At 38.9% G+C, this 27,356-nt stretch overlaps 2 protein-coding genes and 1 long non-coding RNA gene across 3 annotated transcripts; 1 reads left to right on the forward strand and 2 right to left on the reverse strand.

Moving 5' to 3' along the window:
• Window positions 1-338: 338 nt before the first annotated feature.
• On the reverse strand, window positions 339-15,740 carry LOC117535949 (adhesion G-protein coupled receptor G2-like). The gene is made up of 30 exons (XM_034200633.1): window positions 15,532-15,740; window positions 13,615-13,688; window positions 12,555-12,623; window positions 11,759-11,826; window positions 11,064-11,653; window positions 10,690-10,726; window positions 10,572-10,609; window positions 10,367-10,491; window positions 10,230-10,281; window positions 10,000-10,052; window positions 9,082-9,123; window positions 8,941-9,008; window positions 8,797-8,837; window positions 8,657-8,696; window positions 8,345-8,379; window positions 8,121-8,248; window positions 7,879-7,999; window positions 7,268-7,782; window positions 6,977-7,178; window positions 6,224-6,380; window positions 5,230-5,397; window positions 4,908-5,033; window positions 4,567-4,612; window positions 4,379-4,482; window positions 4,167-4,291; window positions 2,524-2,895; window positions 2,145-2,428; window positions 1,506-1,607; window positions 1,252-1,404; window positions 339-894 (listed from the first exon to the last, which is right to left on the reverse strand). Exons 1-30 carry the CDS (start codon window positions 15,624-15,626, stop codon window positions 791-793), a joined length of 4,134 nt encoding a protein of 1,377 aa, XP_034056524.1. The 5' UTR covers window positions 15,627-15,740; the 3' UTR covers window positions 339-790.
• Window positions 10,398-23,774, forward strand: LOC117535983. Its single transcript, XR_004567484.1, has 3 exons — window positions 10,398-10,503; window positions 22,875-23,048; window positions 23,637-23,774. It is a non-coding gene; the product is annotated as an uncharacterized LOC117535983 (long non-coding RNA).
• On the reverse strand, window positions 20,245-27,261 carry gabrr3a (gamma-aminobutyric acid type A receptor subunit rho3a). Its single transcript, XM_034200665.1, has 8 exons — window positions 27,165-27,261; window positions 24,903-24,970; window positions 24,595-24,818; window positions 23,635-23,717; window positions 22,919-23,056; window positions 21,845-21,997; window positions 20,986-21,192; window positions 20,245-20,882 (listed from the first exon to the last, which is right to left on the reverse strand). The coding sequence occupies exons 1-8, from the start codon at window positions 27,181-27,183 to the stop codon at window positions 20,584-20,586; spliced, it is 1,191 nt and encodes a 396-aa protein (XP_034056556.1). The 5' UTR covers window positions 27,184-27,261; the 3' UTR covers window positions 20,245-20,583.
• Window positions 27,262-27,356: the final 95 nt, after the last annotated feature.

Genomic DNA, 27,356 nt, shown 5'->3' on the forward strand with positions numbered 1-27,356 from the left:
TGATAAAGGTTGACACTGTTGTATTGAAAACCAGTATGTTCCGCAACTATATATATAATGAAATATGTATTGGCTATAATTGTCTTATTCAAGCTAAAATGGCCCGGAGAAAAACGTACTGGCTCCAGCTAGATGTATGAAGGTTTCCACTTGATATTGCCGAAACTACTGAACCTCTGCTGAGATCAATGCTTACTGTAATATTAGCATGCTGACACAATAAGTGTGAACATGCTTCATTTATTTCAACAATCCGAAAGCAAGTAATTCACAGTGAAAATGATACCAGCCTGTTGGCCTTTGCTAATATAGAATAGTTTACAATGAATCAACATCAGTGTGTGTAATGTACCATTTTTATTCAGCTACTTATCTCAATAACATCCCTATACAAAGGAATAAAGGTTCTCCAGGTTCCTTCCAGATACAATAGATACAAATTTAAATATAGGATAGCGTGTTAAAATCAAGTGCTATAATGTAGGATTACCATTGCTCATTACAAGTCATATAATACAAGTGACAGGAAGATGGACAGTATATAAATTAGTCTTTATTAACATTATATACAAGTATTTCAAAAATAAGAGCCTTTCAATATTCAGTTCTGGGCTGCCCAAAGCGAACCCGGTAGAGATTAAGCTGAGTGCTCTTTGCAGGGGTTCGACTCCGACCTGCGGACCTTTGCTGCATGTCTCCCCCCCTCTCTCCCCCTTTCCAATCCATCTGTATCAATAAAGGCAACAATTGCCCTAAGAAACCCATGAAAAACAGTCAAGTCCTGTCTGGATCAGGGCGTTTGTTGGTTTCTGTGCTGCATGTTGATCTCGTTGAGGACGACATCCGTACTGTAGCCTTCTTCTGCTGTGATCACATGGTCTTCAAATTGGCTACCTGTAACACAGCACTACTGCATTATTTCTGTTTTCCAAAAGGACTGTTAAACGAACAACTCATTTAGTCAATATAAATATTTGTTGTGTTGTACACTGGTATGACAAGTGTGTAGGAGAATAAAACATAGTTAAAAGTGTTGGGCTTCTGGCCACTTTGCTCAAGAGCCTGCAGTATTTGGTATGTAACAATATATGACGACTATATTATTGTATTATAATATTGCAGTGCACAGCCTTGTTTAATATTTGTATCCAGTAAACTGCAGCAATAATTAAAACCTGTTTTACATGTGTTGAGTCTTGCTTAAGGCAAAGCTAAGGATTATAATCCGGATGGCAGGCAGTCTTCACTTACTGATGCCATTAGTGAGCTCTGAGGAGTCGCTGACCAGGAAACAGGAAGAGCTGGATGAGTTGTGGAACTGGGACGAGTTTGAGGAATGAAGAGATGTGACTCTGTTCACTGATGACTTAGTTGCGGTCTTCTGTGTTGCAGTGCGGCTCCATTCTGTTCAAAACATAAATTCCACAGAATAAAAGGTGAAATGTTACATAATAATTGATGAGTAATAACCATAGATGTCCAGAATGGTTATGAAATGTAAAAACCTGAGTTCTCTGCCAGCCTCATTCTGCCGCAGCACAGGAAGGTCCTCCACTGCTTCCTCACATTTTCCTTCCCCGCACAATAGAAGATAAATATAAAGAAACCTAAGAAACAGAAACAGGGTTTATAGGTTCAGCATATCACCTGCAAAGTACATTTGTTTAGGTTTTGGGCTTACTTTTTACACATTGTGTGTGAGTGGTGAGCACTATAAGATAAAAAGCTTTAGAAAAGTGGATTAAACTCTTTTTAATGTCCTCATACATAGGATTCAACAATCCCTTTAGATTTTGTTCCCCATTCTATCCTTTTATAAAGGCTCAGTAAAATACACCGCCCATTATCTGAGTATCCCCTCCTACCGCCTGAGAACTACCTACAACTTTTCTCAGAAGCCAATCAGAGCAGACTGGGCTTCTTCAGGAGAGTCTTAAAGAGACAGGTGCCAAAAATAAGCATGTTTCGACCGAGGGTGAATACAGGTACATTCAAACTAAGATTATGAGAACAATTAAGTGTTTTGTAACATTCAAGCATGAAAACATGAACCCGAAGATGTGTATTATACTGCATATCTCCTTTCTCTGCTTATTTAGTTCACTATTATGTCAATTTACTCAAACCTGTATGAGTCAACTCACCTTGGAAGGAGTTAAAGATGGCAAACAGGTACATGAATGGCAGGTTAAGGGGCCCCCAGGCAAAAAAAGCGAAGCCCCATGTAAGTCCCAGGAGGATGGTGATCCCCGACACGCTGCGCATGTCCTGCAGTATGCTGCGGTGCTGCAAATTGTGAGGGTTCTGCCTCTTTATCCGGCACAGCTGGACCAGCACCACCACGAACATGATGAAGTTGAACACAAATATGAGGCAGAAATAGGCCACCACTGACACATAGAAAGCAATGTCATTTTTCAGCCAGCAGCTGTGGGAGAGAATGATGGGGTTAGCTTATTGTTTTGTGCAGAATTTGTTTTTCGTGTGTCTGGATATTTGTTGGTATCGTATCAGAAGACTCACAATCCATCACTAGTGCCATCGGAAAACCTTCCATAGGAGACAAGGCCGTAGTTATCCTTGTCAACCGCGATGACAATAATGACCACAATCATCGGGACGCCCCAGCCGACGAGCGAGAACTTCACCATGTAGTGGGAAATGTAGCTATTGAAGACTTTCACCAGGGCCAGGTACATTTGGACGGCCTCGAGTCCCATCCAGGTGAAGGTCACCAGCAGGAAGTAGTGCAGGAACCAGGCGGTGGAGATGCAGAGGCCCACAGCCTCCGGGTAGAGAGCCAGCCAGGCGTCCACCAGGAAGACCAAGTTGAGCAGAAGCAGAGCCAGGCACAGCTGGATCAGGATCTTAGAGGGAATGTCCTTACGCAACTTCCTGCAATGTTCAAACAAAAATCATCAGTGAACTTTTCTTAATCAGCTGTTTGTAAAGAGTGATCTGAAAAAAGATCAGTTTCATTTTTTTGTTTTCATATTTGTATTCATAATTACAAGCCCACGATCCATTGGGAAGTCAAAACAAAGTAACACAGATGTGTTTCCAATCACTATCTAATTTATTGGTTGTTCAATATCATTTAGATTGCGGAAGTAGTACAAAACTGTTACTCGAGTCATGTGTTAGCAATGTCTAGTTTACAAACAACGTCAGATATTGATTTGAGTATTTTAAAAGGTCCCATGTCTTGGCCATTTCTTCTGATCATAATTCCATTGTTGAGGTCTACTAGAATAGATGACATTGTTGAATGTTCCAAAATCACATTGGTTTTCTCATACAGCATCTCTGTATAGTATGTGTATTCACTCTCTGTCCTAAACGGCTTGTTGGAGCTCCTGCCCCCCCCCCCCTCCCTGTGAGCCCACTGTGCTCTGATTGGTCAGCTCGCCCACTCTGTTCTGATTAGTCAACCACCGTTAAAGCTGAACATCAGTGTTTGTTTTACAATGGCGTTTGTTAGCAACCAGAAAATGACACCAGTAATGACAAACAGATGAGAATGCTGCGTGGGGTCTGGGTGCCGTGTTGGCGGGACGTTGCGGGGCTCGCTGCTCCGCCCTGTGGGGCTCGAGGAGTGGACAGTGTGAGCTGGATTACTGGTGTCGTTTCCTGGTTGCTGCGTGGGGTCTGAGTGTGTGTGTGTGTGTGTATGTGTGTGTGTGTGTGTGTGTGTGTGTGTGTGTGTGTGTGTGTGTGTGTGTGTGTGTGTGTGTGTGTGTGTGTGTGTGTGTGTGTGTGTGTGTGTGTGTGTGTGGAGCTCAGGCTGAGTGAGTTATTGTGTGTGTGTGTGTGTGTGTGTGTGTGTGCGGATTGGTCCATTTGGACTTAGTGACGTCAACCTGCCCCGGAAGAATAAAAAAGGATAAAGAAAAATCTCCAACGAGGCGTTCTGGAGCAGCATAGACACGTCTTTTCTGTGTTATAGTTTTACTCGCTACAGGGTGTACTTTGAGGGTTTGTGACTTTGCAGACCGTTTACGTGCAGAAAAAGCTACATATCACACAAGGGGACGGGTAATAACCAGAAAAGCATGACATGGGACCTTTAAGGACCCAAGACCGAATGAAATATATATATATATATATATGCTACTTCAATGGTTATTATAACAGTTTTAATTCATGCAATGTATCCTAAAACTCACCCAAAGGCCAAGTAGGTGAGGAGGGTGATAGAGAGGAAGATGGCCGACACTCCACAGCCAATATATGTGATAAACGTTAGGATGGTGGCCTGCGTACGGCTGGTTAGAGGCTGTCTGGCGAGGTCCTGTAGGCAAAAGAGAAATAAAGGCAAGTTACAGAAGAGTGGAAAAGTGTTCACCAAATAAAAGGATGCAAATTCTCATTGTCTCACCAGCAGGATAGCAAAACTTGTCAAATGGTTGCAGCCACAAACCGTCTCGTTGTCTGTGCTTTTTCGGACAGAGCAGCCTCTTGGATTCCAGCCCCCTGAGTCGTCTGCAGGTATAATACACAGATTAATCATATTTTCATCTTTGTTTATATTTATTTAATTCTGATTGAGATAATCCGAAAACTTACTATTGAATGTGAAGTCCCAGAAAACGCAGATAGCCACACAATTAGCCTGCAGTTTCAGAAAAAGCAAAAGAAGCTAGTATTTGTTGACAATGTCCAATTGTACAACTTTACATTTTAATGTAATATGCAGCTGCTATAATGTATAACACATTTTATCTTTATTTTTCCCCTCATTTTTTGAAAAAAGGAAGTTCAGATATTCTCTTGTGATCTTATTTGCTGTAGATGCTGGTTTACCTTTGTCTAATATTTAAAGACGAAAAGACAATACGGCTATGAAAATAAAAAACAGTAAAGCAAACAATTAAAAAAAATTAAAATAATCATTCAGTCTTGCTTACTGGAACAGGCTCTGTGTTCTTCAGCTGAATTACAACATCATCTTGGAGCTCCTTTATTGTCAGGTTGGCCGCACTCGCTCCCAGGATCCCACTGTTGAGTTTGCGTTTGCCTCTCAAAGAGCTGTCCTAAATATTTAGAGACAACACAACACAACACAACACACAAAAGGGGTCAGTTTGTGAAGACAATGTTATAATATTTAAATTAAACTGTTTCCTTATCAACTTAAAACCAGGGATATTAAATCCAAAACAGATCTGATGCACAAGTCTGCATTGTAATGAGTTCTATTTCTTGTGATGTTCTGTTGATAGTATTGACCTGGTAAACTGTGTCCTTCTGGTAGAAATTGAACTGGACTCTGGAGACCAGCTGCTGCTCCTGGCTGGTCAGGTCCTCAGTGAGGGAGGGGGGCAGCTTGATTGAGCCCTGCGGGAGGGGGGGGTCTGCTCTCACCTTCCTGCTGGGCCTGCTGGGACCCCCACGGACCTGAACAGAGAGACACTGGCTTAACAACTAGATTGTATCATCAGACTGTAAATCCAACTTCTATTTTATTTGGGGTAATTGATGTCAATCTGTCCAAGCTCAACCCATTTCTTCTTGTGTGCAAAAACAACTGTAATCCAGGGATTTACCATGACATATAATTGTAAGTAATGTCCTTGTTATTAAAGGAAGAAGGTGACCTAGTTTACTGCAACAACCTTTCTAAATGTGTGGAATAAACTGAATCTAACTCTAACAATCAGTGTATGTGTAATGCAGGGTTTTGTTTACAGATAAACATTTTTTTGTAATTGTTTAAAATGGAATTGATGGACAGTTTTTCATGCTGTGACATGTCAGTGTTTCTGTTCTAACAAAGCTCTTTAATGCCTTTATCTGCATTATATACAGGGTGTTAATATCTTGGTATTTTTCTTCTTAAAGGTTTAAAAGGTAAATGTCTCTTTTGTGGAACTGATAAAACTCTTAGGCTTCTGAAACATGTGACAAGGGGCCCAAAATGGACATTGCTGTTTTGTAATGGGTCTCAAGCTGAAAAAAACTGGTTAAATGTGATCTAACAAAGTGTTGTATTTCGCTCTGGAATTAAATGGATTTGAAGCATCGAGTAATGGAAATATTGAGGTCAAGTACAGAACCTAAACAAGTTATGTATGTTGTTCAGGCTAAAAACCTCTAAAACATCCAACATCTACTGTAAAATATCTATAAATTCAATCAATATCATTCTGGCAACTAACAGAATGGCATGTTATATAGACAATGCTTCATACAGGTATAATCAAATGGACTATTCATGTCATACCTGTACAGTCTTAGGGTCTGAGATGGAGAAAACTGTTTCCTGGAAGTTGCTGCCATCTGCTGGTTTCACAGACAGAGCCACAGCGGAGGACAGGAGGTTCTCAACCTTTCCATCAAGGACCAGCTTCAACCCCACGGTATCAACAACCCCTATAATGCTAATTAAGGAAAGGAAATGTAATTGGTATTACGCAAATCATAAATTATTATTAGAGCAAATTCAGTTACACCAGTGGTTCCTAATCTCTGGGCCATAGAAACAGGCCTTTGTTACCAGCTACCAGGTTAGAACTATATGATTACATTCATATAGGATACTATGGATTTTTTTGTAGGCAAAAACAGGACATTTGATGCTGTCGGTGCTGCGTTTTGTTTTCACCCTCACCCTTTCACACCCCAACAACAAACCGACTTTGAATTTAAATAGGATCTCAGAGTACAAAACAAAAATCCAGTATCTATTTGGACATTAAATACATTCTCATGCATGTGATGTAAAGATAAAAGGCTCTTTTAGGAGAGGATGTATTTTTGCTACCAGTGGAGTCGCCCCTTGCTGGATATTAGAGAGAGTGCAAGTTTGAGGAGCCTTTCCATTGCCTTCATTTATTCAGACCTTGAGATGACTGCTTGAAGTGAACTGCTTCCCAGGGGGCAACTTGCAACTGAATTGTCAAAATAAAGTTCTCAAAAAGGTCTTGAGTTATACCATCTCATTTCTGTAGACGACAAAATAAATGAAATGTGAAACCTGTTGGAGGAGTCGGACAGCACCTCAGGAGTGGCACCGAGCAGATTGCTGACAATGTGGACGGAGATGTTTCCGAGAGCAAAGCTGACCGTTGGGCCCGACAAAAGTCTCTCCAGCTTTGACACCAGCTGACGCACCTGGCTGGAGTTCAGCTTGGACATGTCTTTGGTCAACTCAAGCAGTGCATTGGCTTGGCTTTCAGCTGCAGTCAAGAAGAGTACACTTTAATGATGCTATAATGATGTCAATGTTGGGAACGGAGTTGTACACAGTGCTGAGGTGAAAACAAACCTGACTCGGGGACATTAGCAGTAGTGAGGGTTGCATTAAGAGCTGGAGATGTTGCTGTCAGCGTGGATGAAGTTACATTCACAGATGAGGTGGATGAAGTTACATTCACAGATGAGGTGGATGAAGTTACATTCACAGATGAGGTGGATGAAGTTACATTCACAGATGAGGTGGATGAAGTTACATTCACAGATGAGGTGGATGAAGTTACATTCACAGATGAGGTGGATGAAGTTACATTCACAGATGAAGTAGATGAAGTTACATTCACAGATGAGGTGGATGAAGTTACATTCACAGATGAGGTGGATGAAGTTACATTCACAGATGAGGTGGATGAAGTTACATTCACAGATGAGGTGGATGAAGTTACATTCACAGATGAGGTGGATGAAGTTACATTCACAGATGAGGTGGAGGTGTTTGGTTGTGAGGTTGTCACATCCGGGCTGGGTGTAAACGCCTCAACATCACACGACTCTTTAAGCTCCACAAGTATATTTTTCCTGCCATGACTGTTAAGAAAAAAGGGAGAAATTAGAATCCTGGGTGCAAGTATTTGTTAAGATTTTAAATCAGGTTTTTGTTGTAATAGTGTAGATCATACAAACCAAGTCAGGAGGTTAGACTCTACTATTGTTGGGCAAAAGTAAGCTGGAGGTAGGTTCAATTGGTACCAGATGTTGCTGATAGAATTCAGTGGATTGTCACTGAAGGAATTTCCACAAATGGCTGTGGGAGACAAAAGAAAAAACACAAATGAGGAGTTTTACAGCATAGACTTGCAGGTATTTTCTTGACGGCATGAATTGCTGTTGAATTGACTTGTTTTCCCTGTATTAAGTTCACACACCAGCTCGAGTCACGGTTCCAATGTAACGTATTCCTGGCTCAGATTCAAACAAATGAATCACAGCATTCGACAAATTACAGATAGGAACCTCATGGCCAAAGCGTAAAGTCACTCTGCATATTTGAAGTCTTAAAGTAAAAAATCAGAAGTGTACAGATTTCAGTCACTGTTCAAATGCATCAATGCAAATGGTCCAGCAAAGCTATGAGTAGGATTTGACTCACTTTGTTGATGTGCTTCCACATGTCACATTGGCGTTCTAGGAAGAAATGTTCATTGTTAAAAAGCACAATATCCACAGTGTCAATCCAGAGCAAAACATTTGTATTTCATGGACATCTGACCAAAAAGAAAAAGTGCAATATAGATGCACATGTGCAGTGGCCAATTGCCTCAATGCCATGCATCACATTGGCAAAATGAAATGCAAAAAAAATATTTTCACTTAATATTCAAATTTGATCTTTCTTGTAATTGCCTATTTAAACTAAAATGTGAAGTTCAGACACAATTATTACAGTTTGGTCGTCGGTTACCCTGTATTCTGATGCAATGACGGACAATGGACATGAATCGCTGCAAAGGAACATTACAAAGATTGTGATTTATTTTTATTTTAACAAAAGGTATTTATTGATGTCAAATTTCATTTGATTTGATGAATGCAAATACTTACTCTTCCCTTGAAGGGCAATCTGGTTTACTCAGGCTATAAATCTGGAAATATTCAAGAGATTAGAGTTAGATAATTCATTTATGTATAATTTGAGACACTTAAGAAAATAATTGAACATACTCTTACACGTGCATGTTGACTTACCATGGACGAAACGTATGAAAAGTTCATCTTGGAATCTTGTACTGAAAATCGAAAAGTGTAGTATGCCTCTGAAAACAAAAAGATAACACTTAACAAATGTCTTATTTTATCAGGTGGTTTTGTTGTTAATAAAACACTCACCAACTCCATTGCAGTAGGCAGAGCAGTTGCAGGGGCTATGAACTGGAAAAAAAATCAAAGCATATTGGTTTTCTTTATATAGGTCTAAATGATAGTATGAAAACAACCACTTCAATATTAAATTACAGTATTCAACCTGCCTTTGTCTCATTTTTGGCCACTGTGCCATTATTTCACCTATTATTTACACAAGAAATAATAAAACGTGTGTAGGTTATATAAAGGGTCAGTTTTAAAGAGTGATTTGTGCAGGACTATATAACTCGGCCGGCTGGGCCGTTCTTATTATACATCCATGGGCTGGGCGCATTGACTTCCAGGAAGTTCCGCCGGTTGCTGTTTCTCCATGGTAACAAAACCAACCTGACACGCCAGGTGATCTTGTGATCGCGCGACTCTTGCGTGATATCGCGTGATATCGCGAGATGCATTGAAAGGTAAACAAAACACTGCACGCTGCCAATAAATGAACTTATACATACAAAATAAAACGTGTTGATTAGTGACCATCAGTGGTCTTGCCAGGGTTTGTTACCTACCGACAAAAGCCGGACTAGTTTCTGCACGTTTCTAGTCTTTATGCTAAGCTAAGCTAACTGGCTGTAACTGTATATTTACGGTAGCCTACATATATCAGATGGGTATTGTTCTTCTTAAAACATTATAAGCAAGAAAGCGAACAAATCTGCTTCCCAAAAATGTAAATATAAACCTTGGAATAAATGTTTAGCCTCACAACGGCTCTTCCAATTAACTGTCCAAGTTAAGTCAACATTACTTTGACTACATGTAGGCTAACCTAGGCCTATGCCACATGTCTACATTGAAATGGTTGGTTAATTAATGTAGCCTAGATCAGAAGAATTTTCTTTACTTTCTGTTTTTTGAAGATGTTCAAAGGAAATGTTGAAAGCTCACCTGCCCCACAGTGTGTTGAGTTGCCTAGAGGAGCCACAGTCCCAGTGTCTTCACTGTGGAAAGATAGGCGAATTTGATTAATAAAAACAAGACAACCTCATACAATCTTATAAAAAGGCAGCACATAACATGGCCATACTGTATATATTTACCCTAAAGATTAACCCATAAATACCCCTTAAAAAAAATACAACAAATACAAAAAAGATTTTAAATACCAAACACCTTACCATAATTCAACGTCTTGATCAGTATTATTGCAACTGCAGTCCTCTGGTATACCTGTTCAATTACACAGAAGGTTGATTGCATTATGAGAATTTGTTAGGTAGGTTATTATCTATTTTCAGACTGTGCGAACACTCACCGGTTTTATTTGCTCCCACCACATGGATGTCAGAGGAGGAACGACTGGCCTCATAGAGCGTACGGAAGATACAACACAAAGGGACCTTCTGCTTCAGCCTCAGCAACACAGAACAGTTGGTCTCTCTGAAGTATAAGGTCAGTGTTAACAACAAAACAAATTTTTACACACGTTTTAGTCATTTGAAAATGTATACTTCACCTACCTTATTGCAGTCTTGTTGATGCATGAAACACAAAGATCCTGTTAAAAAAAAATGAATTCACATGATCGTTCTTTTCACACACACTGTTACCCACAGATACATCTTAGTGTTGACTTACTTGAAATAGATCAGATGTTATGCCACTGATGGTCGCACTGAAAATCAAATTGACATAACAAGATTGATTTAAAGTTGCTATAAAAGTCTGTATAACTTTTGGTAGATGAGATATCACATTTTCCTCTTACAAAGTTGAACTCACAAACAATTAAAAACAAGACCTTGCTTAATTGATTTTACATTGATTATGATGACATCATGAAGACAGCACAATTACAACATTCTCCTCCTACTGAGATAAAAAGCAGTATTTTTGTACTCAATCATGAGTAATATCAACAAAACCTTGGTATGACTATTGTTGTCTATCACCTACCTACACTGAACCCTTTCAATCATTAGTTTGTTTAATCAAAAATTGTCGTGAGATACCTGTTTTCTGTCACACTGGCCCGAATTTCCCGAACTGGACGCTTGTTGTTTCCATTATCTGGTTTTGGCTTCTTTGTTTTGTGGTTCCCAGTGGCTTTTGTTACCAATGTTGTTTTAAAAAAAAGTGTGCTTCCAGGTTCGTTTGTAGTGAGGCCTTTTAACAAAGTTGTTCCAGCTGAAGTTGGGGTGTTGCTTTTTAAGACTGTCATTCCAGCTGTAGTTTTGGTGATGCTTTTTAACGCTGTGGTTGATGCAGCTGGTCTTCTGGTGATACTTTTTAACTCCGTAGTTGATTCAGTTGGAGTGCTGGTGATGCTTTTAAATACTGTAACTGTTGCAGCTGCAGTAGTTGTGTCCCTTTTTAACGTTGTAGTTGTAGCATTTGTAGTATGGTTGTTGCTCTTTAGCCTAGTGATTGCCAGAGCTGTAGTTGAATTATAGCTTTGTAATGTTGATGTTGCTGTCTTCACGAGTGTTGTTTCATATGAAGTGTATGGAGAGGTAGTTTGTGGGGAGGTAGGTGCGACAGTGGTTTCTTCAATGTTTGGAGACAGACAGGTGTGCAGCTTGTTTGCAAACACCTGTTTAAGCTGGGGAAAGGAACACAATGCTAATTATATTTATTTACAGGGTATAAAGATCATATATCCGGTATATTAGTTAGCAACAAGTCCGGAACCTATTCCTAAACATACCCAGGCAACTATCTCCGCTTCATCTTTCTCTTCATTGACATCCACAGTGACAACAAAAAAGGAGTATACTGTGAAAGGAGGAAAGACAGAATGTAGTTGAGTAAACAGATTGAAAAAATAATAAATAACCTCGGATAACACAGATGATATCAGCCATATCCCTGATCCACAAAGTTCATTATAAAGCTGTTCACAGGCAGAGTTGTACTTTCCCTATTTAGTCAACTGATCTTGAAGAGGACATATTGTGCTCTTTTTCAGGTTCATATTTGTATTGTGTGCTTCTTCTGTGACTTGTTTACAGGATTTAATGTTCATAAAGGTCTTTATTTTTCTCATACTGCTTGTGATGCAGCACCTCTTTTCACCCTCTGTCTGAAACCAGAGCCCAGTCTGCTCTGATTGGTTAGCTGACTGGCTCTGTTGTGATTGGTGAAAAACGTAGAGCTGTCACGCCCCTTATCCGGTCACGTATAATGTGCGCCAATAGAAGCCGAGTGTTTCTTGATGTCCTTATGTTATGAAAGTAAACAAAGGAGTACAATCGTGGTGTTTCAGGCTGGGGGGAGTGTGTGGTAGAGAAACCCCCTTTCGTGTGAAATTTAGGATTTTAGACTTTGCAGACCATTTACATGCACAAACACCTATATAACGCACTACACCCCCAAAAGCATAATAGTATGTAACATATTGTATTTCCAGTCATCAGTCTTCAATGGTTACTGAGATCAGAGTGGATGAGCGAAGTGTAAAGTTGGGTTTGACACAGTATAACATAATGCCTGTGCATGTTTACCTGAAGGCTGTGTGTTTGTTGGAGGAACAGTGGGGAGAGCATCAGCGGTCTCAACACAGGAAGCCTGACCTGTCGGCGTAAAAGACAGAATAACTATTTTTAGTTTGCACAGAATGAACGACTAAGAGGAACATTTTAAATGTACACTTCAGTTTAATGTTGATTAATATGAGTCATTTATTTTAGTGTAGACACTAGAACTTTTGTATTTTACACTACGCTAAAATAGTCATTATTACTGAATGTGTAAAGTCAAGTTTAAAGTGATGCATCTATAATACTGCAGACTTCATCAATATGTTTCATTTATTTCACAAGTGATTATTTACTATGTTATTGTGTGTTACACAATACCAATAATGGTCCATAGGACACTTGTAATTAATTCTAAATCACATCTAAATATGTTATACTTAGATGTAAACTGCCATGTACTTCGGAACGTTTGTTCAGGTATATATGGTAGTTTCCTAAAGTAGTTGAATTACAACACATCTCTTAATTTTTTCCTATTTCTTGGTCATGTTGTCTGCCTTCCTCTACAAATAAGTTACAGTAGGAAACAGACAGATATTAGACTAGAATAACAGGTAATAGTTTACATATTGCAAAACCCATTGGTGTGTGTGTGTGTGTGTGTGTGTGTGTGTGTGTGTGTGTGTGTGTGTGTGTGTGTGTGTGTGTGTGTGTGTGTGTGTGTGTGTGTGTGTGTGTGTGTGTGTGTGTGTGTGTGTGTGTGTGTGTGTGTGTGTGTGTGTGTGTGTGTGTGTGTGTGTGTGTGTGTGTGTGTGTGTGTGTGTGTGTGTGTGTGTGTGTGTGTGTGTGTGTGTGTGTGTGTGTGTGTAGTGTGTGTGTGTGTGTGTGTGTGTGTGTGTGTGTGTGTGTGTGTGTGTGTGTGTGTGTGTGTGTGTGTGTGTGTGTGTGTGTGTGTGCGCGCTGAATGACTGGCAATTTAGACATGGGAGACATATTTAAATATAAGTTGTCAGTCCAGTTGAGATGACGGATGCTGACGCTCCATTGTCTGCTCTAAGCTGTCATAGCTCATGTCAGAACATACCTGCCAATAGCATGGCCAGCAGAAGTATGTGCAGACAGTGGTAATGTTTCGCACAAGAGCCTGCCTTCTCCAGTCTGTAAGATAACACATACAATCATTTAAACACTTTTTCAAATGTCTATATGGAATGAAATAGTCTAGTTCAAATGCCATTGTAGTGACATTCAATTGAGTACCTATTGTTGAACAGCAGATCACACAGGTGAAAGAGTGAGTCATGTAAAAAATATTCTCAGACTAATCTCCTTTCCTCTCACGCTGATAATTGCTAAAGCCTTTCCTGTATTCATTTTTTAAAGAGCTTTTCTCTTTGGTTTCGGATAATTCAGTAATTTACCATATCTTATAATGTGCCTAAGAAATGGATAATGCCAAATCAAACACAATTATAACACATATTCTTGTTAAGCATCACCTTTAATCAGAGTCCACTACAACAGAGCAAACACATTAACTTTATCACTGCTTAAGGAAAAGTGCACACAGTAACACATAGAGAGAAGTACATATCGCACAGTCTAGAAACACATGTTGGGTTTTATGAATAAATGAGGAATGTTTGCTCAGGTCGTGTTTACATCTATTATGAAACTGTGCTTATACCATGCAGTGTATTAAGAAGTTATGTGGTAGCAGAAGAGTTTTATTTTACATTTAAAGCTCTCTAAACTTTGGTACCTGCTTTAATATATGTTTTTTTTTATTTAAAGCCCAAAATAACCTATAAACGTTATGTAATATATGTAATATTCAACTACGAATACGACCCATATGATCGGTTGTTTGTTCACACTAGTAGGAAATCAAAACATCCTCACAGAATGGATGAGTGAGGTTTGTCATTGTAGTTTCAAACAAGTGGTTAACGTTGTGAAATGATTTTTAGGCAACACAACTACTTGCTTTTGTTCATCACAAGATCATGGTTTACATGTGTTATGTAATTAGAAGGACAACAGATGAGGTGTAAAGGATAAGCCTTAGAGATACTAAATAACAACATCATAAAGCTGATGTTTGAAATCCAAGAATACATTTATTTATCAGAACATAAAAATGTAGAACTAAATACATTTGTTATTTCTCATTATCTTTCTTTTTCATTTCTCTGTGGATTGCTACAACGTTGAAGATGGAAATTATGCCAAAGGTTTTGTATACAACTACCAAACCAGACAAAGTCATTCGTTTTTTATGTCTATTAATCTGCCATAGCTTTGCTCTGGTCAGCACTCTACCGAACACGCACACCTAGGGCCACAACACAGCGAGAAATATATACTGTAGTAGATACATGAAGCTTCAACTGAGAGGGCAACAAATATAACTTAGTCAGCTAAGCCCTTTCGAGGCAGTGGAATGTACTGAAATGTAATTTAACCCTTTTCACCTACATCCTGTACGTAATGTAGTTAACGTTAGTACATTGACTTGAGGAGGAATAGAGTATATTAGAATTAGAGAAAATGAGAGAAGAAACATCTAAGCAATAGCTGTGACAGGTGAGAACACAATGATTAGAGTAGAGGACCGATGTTGCTCAACAAATCAAAATCTTTTGTTTCAGTATGTAGATGATGAAGACGAATTTTACTTCAACAGTACAAATCCACAGACCCATTCATCTTGGGAATGTTTTCTTCTGCCCCTTAATGTTATCTGAACTGCCATTATGTCTGGAAATATGATCCTGAACTTCACTTAATATACCCAAGCTAAATATGAAATAGTATATTCTCACAATCAAAGCCTAAAAGAAGACAACATACAATTTCTTTAAATGAAGACAAATATGGTGTAAATAATAAATATGTAAATATGTAAATAGAAGAGCTTGGTGGGTAATCCAGTTTCAAACCAGCTGTGGGCACTAATAAAGGAAAAGCAGACACACCAAAACCAGCCGTACCACTTTACCTAACAGAGGGGCCAAACGTGTATCGACTTGAAGATCCATAAGGACAAAAGCCAGCAGATGTCCTCTTCATTTTAGCCTCATTTCCTTGGGACATCACTTCCAGAGGGTGAATACTAGCCTTGAAAACAGAGCCAAAAGACAAACTTTATGTGTGCATTTTCTTCTCTCTGCCGACACAAACCCGTTGCTAGCGTTGTTGACAGACTGCTGAGTGAGTTCACTGTGACTTTCCCATGCAGGATCAAAAGCTGACACATGTGGCACGCCCCTGGAACGTCAACCTGAACAGGTGCATGTTGCAAACATTACCTGCTCAACAATGTCTACCTCCCGAACATGGAAATTATTCGAGTTTAGACAAGTTCAAAGAAGGCTCATTGCTGTACAATCCTCCAAAAAATGATTAGCCTAAATGTCCGCAGCTAATGTCTGTGTAGGTTTATGCAGGGGGTTTTCTATCTAAAAGTATTCTGATTCTGATTTGTTTGTCAGTAAAGGTGCGCCTAAGGGTGTGTCCTAACCTTGTTAATGTAATTAGTGACAGACATGACTTGAACTAAATGTCTCCAGGGTAACTGCAGAAAGGGCATTCAAATATTTACAGTTGCGTAATACGAAATCACACACCAGCATTATGTGTATGTCCTATTATGCACCTGCTTTTCAGGACTCATAATGGGAGGCGTTTGTATGTGACGCACCTGAACTCACACATTTTAAATTATATTTACACAAGCAAACCTCTATATTTATTTTAATATGGACGCAGCATACTAATTTAATCAATTATTGTGGCAGTTTAAATTATATTTACACTGACTAACCTCTATATTTACTGTACTGTAATACAGTTACACCCTAAAGAGTCAAAGCCATGTGTTTGTCTGTGCACTCTTCAGAGGCCACACTGCTCATTTACTAAATAAAGTTAAATCAAATACTAAATATGGAAAAAATGACTATGCTGGCAGTGGATGTAAAAGAAGGGTTCCTGAATTTGAACAGTCATATCCTGATAGCCCAGATTAGATATGTATCAATGTGTCAATGAAATAGCTTTTAGGGACGGGTTAGGGTTAGTAAACCATTAATAATTGTATTATTAACAAGACCTATTATATTGTGGTACCAACATAATTTGACAATGGACCAGCGTGCGTTACCTGTAAATAATAAAGGAAGGAACAGTGGAATAATAGGTGTTCCCAGTTTGTACACTAGGGGGCGACATAAGGATAAAGATCAGATGTACACACCATAGACCAGGGCTTCTCAAACTCCGGACGAAGATCCGGATCCGGACCGAACTGCAAATCAATCCGGACCGAACCCTGTGTCCCATTATACAATAAAAAGATTCTGATGTAAATTAAAGTGGACCTATTATGCTATATTGGAAACAAATATATTGTAGGGCCATACAAATATAGGTCTGTGAAGTTTTTGCTTAAAATACCAAACAGTTCACCCATGTTAGCCATGCCTCATACTGCTCATACCCCTCTTGTGCAGTCCTGTTAGAGAAACGCGGATTTTGGGTCCTTAGCTTGAAAAAAAAAAGAGGAGGCGGAGCTAATGCCTGATCAGAATTATACCGGAGATAAAGTTAAATTATGTTGTAATAAAACGCCATCCTGTTCTTATCCACATCAAGGATTATTTCTGAAATATGGATCTCAAATGCTTTTTCTCTTGCGGGTTTATCACAAGGTGAGTTCCTTTTTTGATTTCCTGCTTTTTAAACACATGTGCTCTCCAGTACAGGTTAGCTCTGAGTGTTAGCGAGGCTTGCTAATGTAAACAAAGACGAGATTACGTCCAAAACACGTTCAAAACGCGTCAGACATTGTTTCTGATAGCAATTTCTGTTGGTCCGCTGCCGATTTGACGTTAGATTGGCAGCAAATCTGTATCCGCTCGTTGTACTCCTGTTTTTAAAAGATTTGGGTAGCCTACGGAGGAAAAGAGAGCAGGTTTTATTTTCTGACGCTGCGTGAGTTCCCCGACGCACCGGGGACACATATTTATGTATAAAATACATCACAAAGTGCATTATGCATGATAGGTCCCCTTTAATGTATATTGTCTTGTGTCTGACGCGTTCTGAGAATGAACGTGCATATATTTACTTGTGTGCGCGAGTGTCACGCGCATTTAAGTTACCCACAAGTTTACCTTGACTTTCTAATGCTTCTAATGTCATTTTTGCCGAGGTTCAAGGCATTGGCTACAGACAAACAGTGCCATTTCTCCCACTAGTTCAAGCCATGATACTGTATGTATGTCATGTATGTCATGTATGTATGTATGTATGTATGTATGTATGTATGTATGTATGTATGTATGTATGTATGTATGTATGTATGTATGTATGTATTGAATGTCTGTGTGTATACAGGGGCGCCGTTTACCGACAGGCAAGTGCTTGGACCAGAAGGGGGCCCCCAAATAAGGTAGATTAATCCAATCCAATCCAACTTTATTTATATAGCACTTTAAAACCTCCTGACCAAAGTACATGCATAGCGCGCCGAAACTGCTTCTTAATTTCAGTTTCGTTGCTCCGCTCCGGGGAGGGGGGACTTTACTGTCATTGATCCGGACCATTGACCTTGTATAAAATTCACAAGTGGACCTTTAACAAAAAAGTTTGAGTACCCCTGCCATAGACTGTATATGGTACACACACACAAATGAGACCAGAGCAAATATTAAAATGTTCATGTTTTCCTATGTTTCTATTTGAACTATATTGTGCACTGATATTCCCCCCTGCTGAGCTTTTAGAAAATAACTGGTCAGGTTTCTTCACATTATTCATCATAAGCTTTGACAAAACGGACTTCCTGCTGGATTCATGTACATTAACACCATGTTATGCAACCGGGCTATGGCTGACTTTATGAACTCTAATCCCTTCCCTCCATATTTTCTCATTCGCTCCAATCCTTTAAACTCATTTCATGTTAACATATAAAAGTGGGTATCAATGCTATACAGCATAGCATGTAATTGTTTTTTTAGTATATTGTTGAGTGTATTGTCACTTCTGTCACAGAAATATTTAAAGAATAAACAATAATGTATTATTGGGTTACGGCATCATATAGGCTATACGTTTAAAAACTCGCAGCAGCAGCAGCAGTAGCACATAAAAGCTTCTATCCGATAAGTATACTGTTAAATGTCTCATGTGCTGTATGCCTGCTGTTATGATCTATTAATCCTCTGTTATGTCACTCTTGGTTGTCATATGGGCTTGCATGTGTTTGATCGATAGCATGAAGTAGTGTCTTCTACATGCTATGATCGTCATGAGATGGTGGAGGAAGGGTTTTGACATGAATCCCTTTCTCAACTGCTGTTTCCACGATCGATAAAGCAATTTAATTCCTGGGCTTTTAATCCTAAATGGGCAATAATTCCTTAATAGAGAACATGACTACTTGTATTTTGAAAATAGTCACACATTTTAGCAACTTTCAGCTCATTGTTTCGTTTTCTAGGGCTGCACCTTAACTGTGTTTGTTCACTGCCACAGCAGCGGAGCAAAGATAAATAATGCCTTGTGGCTAAGACTGACACATTGTCGTCAAATTAATATTAATGAATGTCTACGGCTAAAGTACACAGATATTATTATCATAGGGACAACCGCAAATAGGATGAAAAGAGGTGCAGCAAGAGGAGATTGCATTATTCCACTCAGGAAAGGTTATTTCAGTTAATCTTCATTTTCTGTTAAAGCTGCTAAACAATGGAACTCAATCCCAGCTACAATCAGAGAACATAATACATTCCGTGTATTTAAATCCCAATTAAATAGTTGGTAAGGAATCAGCTCTGTCAACACTGATACAATCTTCTGCACCTTACAACCCACTGTCTGTATGCACTGCCTGTGCTTTAACCTGTTCTTTTTCATAATATGTATGTTTTATTTTTTGGTTTTTTTATTAACATTTCCAGTATTGTATGTTGCATATTTTTATTGATTGTATTTACTCGTTATTTTAAATGACATTTTGTCTCATTAGGGTGACTTACAAAATCTGTCCCGTTACTACAGATGAAAAATAGCATCTTGGCTAACTGGCACTAAATGAAAAGGAATGTTGATTAATGTGCACTGTCCCTGTTAACCCTTAGATGCACGAGTGACTGGATCCTACTCTTCCATAAGTGGGTCAAAAAGGACCCGTATTAGAATAATAGGCCTATGTGTTTTTATGCCATTTTTGTCATTTTGGTTAAGAAAAATCACTTGTATAATACTTAGTATTATATTTTGGTTCACACTAGAAATAATTTATATTACATTTTTCACTATTTATAATTTTAGATATTTCTTTTACATTTTGAAAAAAAAAGTTTTCCCATAGGATTCCATAGAAAAGGCATGCGGGTCATTTTTGACCCACTTATGGAAGCTTGGGGTAGAAATACAAAAACTACAATGTAAAATGTAAATAAAAAATGTGAATGGCATGATATCCAAAACATGTTTTTTGAGGAATAGCTGGAATATGAAATGATAAAAAAATGTAATTACAAAGATACTTCAAGAAAACCACCTCACCGGGTCAAAAAAGACCCACTTATGCATCTAAGGGTTAAATAAATAAATAACATAAGAAAAAAACTAAGTAAAATAAAGCAAAGTAAATATTTGTCAGAATTATATTTTTAAACTTGACACACAACATCCATTTATTTTTCAAGACAATGTACAGTTATTATACTTTAAGATGTTCTGTGTCTAATCAAGAAATAAAATAGAACACATTTGTTTAAATAAAAGTATGTTTCTTATAAAACAGGCATGCGAGAAAAAAATATAAACATCAGCAAAAATAGCCAGCCATTCAATGCAACAGCTGATCCCAGATGTTTTCCATAACGACATCATGCACGATATCATCAGCAGACAGACTTGAGGTCGAATCCCATAGCAGAGTATTGTTAATCAGTTTATTGCAGCCTGTTGGTGTTAAACTGTATTGTGGTGGAAATAGTCTTAAATAAATAGTTTCCTCTGATGCATTGGTGATTTACGATGCATACATACTCCAGTAAATGATGTTGAAGAGCAGGTAAGCCAGGGGGAAGATGACTCTGGAGTAGGAGTCGATCATGTAGCTGTTGCTCATGATGAAGCTGAGGTTTTGTAGTAAAGGGTGCTTGCGGCGTAGCCTCGTTCCCTGGGTGGGTCCGGAGACGGTAGAGTTTCGAGACTGCGTGTTCCTCTCTGTGTTTGAGGTGCTGGTTGTGTCTGGAAAAGGAGTCAGGTCGATGTCATTGTCATGGAAACAGCCATCGAACGCCATAGCCTGGTTGGCGTCGTAGGAGTCTGGGATCTGCAGAGACAAAAGCAGACGAGGAGAGTTAGTCTGTCCAGATGGTATTTATTTGGTATTATTTATTTATTTAACAAGATATTCTAGGCCACAAACAGCTGAATATGACCTTTGCCTTCCTGAGCCTCTTCATCTCCTCCACGGTAGTGAAGTAGTTGACAGCAGCGTACTCGATGACAGACAGGAAGACAAACAGGAAGCTGGCCCACAGGTAGATGTCTACGGCCTTGACGTAAGACACCTGTGGCATAGAGGCTGAGACACCGGTGATGATGGTGGACATCGTCAGGACCGTGGTGATGCCTGCATACAAAGGAGCAATTAAAAAAATAGCCCTATCCACAATATAATTATCAAATCCTCATATCAGAAACACCACACCAGTACTCAATAGGCATAAAACAAACCGAAGCATTATAAATATTCTCCGTGGCAATTGTTAGTCTTTTAATATCTGTATAACTACAATAATTGAATCTTTTATCCGAACACTACAAGTCATTTTAGTGACTTGAAGCTGCAAACTGTTGCTTAAAGCCGAAGAAAAACATACTGCTGTTTCACAACATAACTACGTCATACCTACGAGTGATTGATAAAACATTTCAAATGCTTTATTTACTATTTATGACCAGGTCTTGGCATGTAGTTTACATTATCAGATTGAATTGGGTTAAAGACTATTGTCATAATATCTGCCTCTTGAATTCACCATTGTTTTTTCATTTTTAGCAATTACTGTAAGTGTTCCCCCTATTTTCTATTGTTGTGCTAAAATAAGCTAAACAGTGCTCTTATCTCTCCATAAAAAATTAGAAAAGCTAAATACCTAAATTGTTAAGCATTTCTTATAAGTAAAACTGATGATTTTGGATAAAAATACAAGTTAAATTGTATTTGTTGAATAAATCTGTCAACATGTGTTAAAGGTCAAATGAAGACGTAGTCTCAGTACCCAGAGAGACACGGGCAGGTACAGCCCTCCTGTCTATCCAGAAAGACACCCAGGACAGCATCACCATGAGCATGGTGGGAAAGTATGTCTGAAGCATGAAGAAGAAGATGTGCCTCCTGAGAAGGAAGTTTATGTAGAGCCGATTGTACCAACCTGAAACAGACAAACGGACAGAAAGTGGAGGTGGGGTAGAGAGTGGGTAGCATGGCATAATAACAGTGAGAAGCAGCAGAAAAGTCTGGAAAATGTTGCAAAAAAACATGAAAATAAAGTAAAAGTTGGGAATGTAAGAAAGTACTAGATGGATCTACAGGGAGAACCTAGACCTCAGTTGGCAAAGTGATTATTTTCTGTCTAGAGCTGCAGTTATATAACAAGCTCTAAGAGCGGAAAGGTCCCCACAAGATTACTTCACACTTCACACAAATCTCCCTTGTCATCTTTTTTTTGGGTTTCAAAAAGTGGGCTTAGTCAATGCTTAAATGATAAGGCAACCCACAGAAACAACATTGCACTATAGTTCGGGATGTTTAGCCTTAGTGTTACTGATTCATTTAGGTCAGGGGTGTCAAACTCAAGGCCCGCGACTTCATTTTATGTGGCCGGCAAGAGCTTGCAAAGAATATAATACGTTGCCCAACTACATGTCGCACAATGCATCTCATTTTGTGACATGCGCACTGAAGAGACCTGTGCTTTCAGATGTAGTTAATTATGAAGTTATTACCCTATCTGATAATAATCCAATACAGAGGCAATAATGTAATATAATACATTATTTTATATATATATTATATATTTATATTTATATAGTCTTAAAGTTACAACCGGCCCTTTTGAGTGCAACAATAATGCTGATATCTCCCGCGATGAAATTGAGTGTGACACCCCTGATTTAGAGGAAAGGTCACGCATGAATTTGAGGTGATAAACTCATTAAAAAATATCATACTCTTCAGCATCATTTAAAGAACAGTAACAGCTCTGGTGGCTTATTTAGTTTGACTTTTTTGTTTGTGTTTGTTCAAAGCAGGTACAATTCAGAGGGGCCCTCGCGGCTCTGAGCTCACATACCAGTGCTGCTGTAGAAGGCGAGCCCGAAGGAAGGCTGGAAATCTTCAACAAAAAACTGAGAAAGCACGATCTCGTCTGTCCTTAAAGAATCGTTCCCATTCTTCCAGTAGAGCATCAGGTCGTTTTCATTGTAAGCATCTTTAAGAGAGGAGAGAGGGGGGTCAACATTTTGATGTTGCCAGAAGAGTCATGGATCAGAGGAGAGGAAAGATTGCACAGAAAGGGTTTCTCCTGTGAGATCAGGATCCATGCTTCATCCATGAAATAATTTAAGACAGATAAAGAGAAATGGAAGCAGGCCAGAATAACAAAAGATTCCCAACATGGAAATTAATCCCAAGTTCAGGGATTCAGAAAAACAGAATCCCCAGTAAGTCCTTCATTAGAAGAGCAGACTTTTATAATGGGCAGAGATAGAGCTGATTGAGGATTATGATATATTTACTCAGTGCAAAGAGAAGATGGCGGGGGTTACCGTGCGTTTATGAAGCTTGGCTACTGCTTCATGTAATTTAGTGAGCTCAGCAGTATCACTAGCCGATGCTTTTTGAATTAAAAACCAGTGTATCAAAAGTTATGTAACATGTTATTCAGCAAAACATGCCAAGCAAGCACTGCAAAAAAAATTAACATAAATCCTCAGGAAAACCGATTTAAATTCCCTATCAAGCATTAACAACAGGAAATGTTCCAACTGTAGTTTGTTTCGTACTTACAGCTCTCCAGCTCCAGAGAGCAATTCTGTGTGTCCAGAGGGAAACTACTGAAGTCCATGGAGCAAAGCGCAGTCACCGTGATCCTGAAACACAGCTTACACCCTCATAAATCAAGCAAGATGTCAGAAAGTCTATACAACAATATCACTGGACTGATGTTAACATATGGTGGTGGAGAGGGACATTAAATGATGCATTCATGCACTAACTCTCTCTCAGAGGCCGCTGGCGCTACAATCTGTCGGGATGACGCCATATTGACGACATCTGTGGCTGAAATGGATATGATGAAAATGAATGTCGTCTGAAAGCTTCTTATATTTATTTCAGACGATGCCCATTAAACCCCGCAGTAACAGTCCACTGGATTGTTTCATATCTTGGTTGACGTCCTTTTTTATAAAATTGTTTTATTATTTAAGGCGAAACCCTTCAGTGTAATGCACTGCGCAATTCTGGTCTGCTTTGTTTCCATAGACTGGTGGAATGAAAACAACCAAAACACACCTTAAGGTATTCATTTCACTTTGTCTTTATTGATCTGTAGATTTCCTCTAATTTCCTCTAATATTTACAAAATAAAACAAAAAAAAGAACCTGAATTGAATTACCGGACTATTAATATGCAAATGATTCAATCATAACTCCTATATGCGCAGGTACACTTAAAGCTGGACAATGAAAGCTTTGGATGTGCAGTTGAATTCAATTGCAATAATACACATCACATACTGCAAGCTAATGTGACAAGACATTTCAAAAATATTGAGGACCATTATGGTGTCCTTAAAAGTGACAACAACAACAACAAAAGCAAATTCCATGTGCCATTATCCTGGAATTACCCTCTTTTGGCCCCAGTGGGCCCTGTTGCTGAACAGTACAAGTTTGTCTCACTTCAAACATTCATTTTTATCTCTTAATGAGTAACAAAATATTAACAAAACATATTTTTATTACCTGACGCTGTAGAGAATATTGCCATCAGGAAAAACCCTCAACATGATGTTCTCCATGGTTGTGTCGTGGATAAAAGAACGCTTAGAGTGGACGAAGAACACGTCAGGAACCCAAATCTTCTTCACAAGACGTGCGTCGAAGGTACGACTCTTATTGCTGCTGGAGGGGAAGGCCAGGCGGTCGTCCTGCCAGTAATGCCTCAGGTACAACGTCATGGTGAAGTCCTGAAAACAAAACAACCCTGATGTTCAGATGAGAAAAGGAAACACTGTTCCTAGACTAAGTGCATATATCCTATTAGCACGTACCATGTTTACTTCAGATATACCGTCAATGCTCTCCACCTGAACATCAATGCCGACAGGAATAGCAGAACCTACAAAAGGTCAAACACAGTGGATCAGCTTTTCAGCAACAGTAACACGCCGTCCATGAATCACACATCTGCCAGGGATTATTTAAGTGTAAATCCCACATCGTGACATATACAGTACGACATAAACTAGATTTGACGAAAGACAAACAGTTGGATTAGAGCGATGCCCTGGCTAGTTCTTAAGCATGACTGAGTTTAGAGATGCCTTGAGACCGTTCAGATTTAAATCACAAGATTCTGTCTCACCAGAATCTGCATGGATATAAATATCCCTTGTGTTACTCATAACAGACTACCAGAAAATCATTCAGTTTATGCTCTTTAACTTTCTTTTCAATATGAGTCTTAAGCCTGTCCCAGGATGCACCAACAAGACAAACAATCACTGTCATCAAAATCCTATTAGGGGGTATTTTAGTTCACATGACCTGATAAACCCAAACTGGGAAAATATGTCAAATGGGTTCAGAGCCAGGAAACAAACTAAGGATGTGTTCTCCTCTACGAGCATGTGTTGCCAGCCCATTATTGAACAGCGCAACAAAGAGGATCTACTTAGATTGTGAGCGCATAGGCCGGCGGCAGTCTGCATTGATAAACCCAAACATCTACTTAAACAACTGAAATGTTTCAACGCCATGTACCCATTGTGTACCCAACTAAATATTCTATATAGTTGGACCTTATCCCTCATCGCCCAGTCACACTATAAACTTATGATGTGTACTAAACATAGCGTTCCCTCTGTGCCATTATCTAATGAAGGTAAGCCATCAGTCTACGATTACATTGGAGTAGTGGAGTGGGAGAGATTATATCAGGCAGGTAGGGTCCTGGAGGTAAAGACCTGCTGATTTTTTTTAATGTTATGTCACTGAATATTGCTAAAAACAGATGACAGCATATTCATTCAGAATCGGTAGGCAAGAGGTGTTTAAACATTTCTGTTTGCAGTCCAATTGGTATCGAGCGAACACGCTTTGGTTGTACGCAGCTAAAAGGCTGTGCAGAGAGCAAAAGTGAAACGCAGTAGCCGTAATGCAATGTTGCAACCCTATCATTTGATGTCAATTTAGCTTTTCATTGGCTTAAAATGAACTAGGAAAAGGCTGCTGGGGAATAAAATATGTTGTAAACGCTGTCTCTCAACTCTAACTCTATTGTCACGACTTTAGTTGCTATTTGAAACATCAGCGTTGCATGAAACGGAAAGTAATGGTTACTGGCCAAACCTTTAAAATATTTTCTCCAGACAGACTGTTTTCTGATGAGAAAATGTAATGTTTGACAAAAGGTATTCAGAAAGCAACATGTGTATTTACTGATGTGCATCAAGAACTACAATGAGAGGAACTCATACAGTTCACAAGTGTACCAGATGAAAACCATACCAAACACATACTGATACACCAGACATTTTACTGAACACTCATTTCAAACCAGCCACACAATGCTAGTTTTGTAAGACCTTATTGTTTGCAAAGAAAACAGGTCATAAGAGTCGACACATGCAGGAAGTCTGTACAGTCTAGTGGTCAGAGGACAACACCTCGGCAATGAAGGCTTTTAATTAAAATAGCTGCTCGTAAATGTCAAGAAAGAGTCACTTGTTGGACTCAGAGACGACTGTTATTTTGTGCGTCTGATTAAAAAGAAAACGTAAACACATCCACTGAAAGGATTAAGACAGCCACCCAGAAAAAAACAGACTGTTTCTGAAGCACCAGAGCATTTTCTTTTCAGATAAAGTTTGTTTTTTATTATTCATGGTTTATATATAGTTAAAATCAAAACTAAATCCTCACCCGGCTACGAGGCACAGAAAGAACACAAAGCTTATCGTTTACAGTCTTTGAAACGGGGATACAAATAATACATTTCTAGTTTTAAATTCTAATAATTATGCAACACGAAAATGTCATATAACATTAGGCTTTTCTTCCACAGAATTAGTACACAGATTATTGTATCTGTAGCCTACTAGGCTGTCTGTCATCGTCTCACACAGCAGACAATCTAGGTCACCAGTGTTTTTTGTGGTTGGCGTAACAGCAGCACAGTAACCTACTTAAACCTCCCTGAGTTGCCAGGAGAGCACATGTTACGAAAATTAATTTAAAAAAGAGAAAGAATATTTGATTAAATATATATTCAGGCTTTCTGTGAATAGATAGATTTGATTTGTGTTTCTTACCTCCAAAGCCAGGCCGCATTGCAAAGTCATGATCTTCAATCCGAAGCAGCTGCTCGGATTTAATTAGCAGCGACTTGGTGCTGTCCAGCTTTTTGAGTTTAAGATCAACTCGTCTGAAAAGCAAAGAGAACAAATGACAGATTAATGTAGAAACTCCTTCTCTGACACGTACGCATAATTGAAGCAGAACTG

Source organism: Gymnodraco acuticeps, unplaced genomic scaffold (assembly GCF_902827175.1).
Source record: "Gymnodraco acuticeps unplaced genomic scaffold, fGymAcu1.1, whole genome shotgun sequence".
Lineage (NCBI taxonomy): Eukaryota > Metazoa > Chordata > Actinopteri > Perciformes > Bathydraconidae > Gymnodraco > Gymnodraco acuticeps.

Bases quoted from the DNA above. Each gene is read 5' to 3' on its own strand.
- LOC117535949 (XM_034200633.1), bottom strand. From the start codon at position 15,626: ATGTCCCAAGGAAATGAGGCTAAAATGAAGAGGACATCTGCTGGCTTT. The intron at 10,053-10,229 runs GTAAGGTGTTTG...ATCTTTCCACAG, and splicing joins GATCAAGACGTTGAATTATG to TGAAGACACTGGGACTGTGG. The intron at 7,179-7,267 runs GTTTGTTTTCAC...TCTTGACTGCAG, and splicing joins TGCTAATGTCCCCGAGTCAG to CTGAAAGCCAAGCCAATGCA.
- gabrr3a (XM_034200665.1), bottom strand. The intron at 23,057-23,634 runs GTAAGTACGAAA...CCTCTCTTAAAG, and splicing joins CTCTCTGGAGCTGGAGAGCT to ATGCTTACAATGAAAACGAC. The intron at 20,883-20,985 runs GTTTGTGGCCTA...TGCAGATCCCAG, and splicing joins GGCAAAGGTCATATTCAGCT to ACTCCTACGACGCCAACCAG.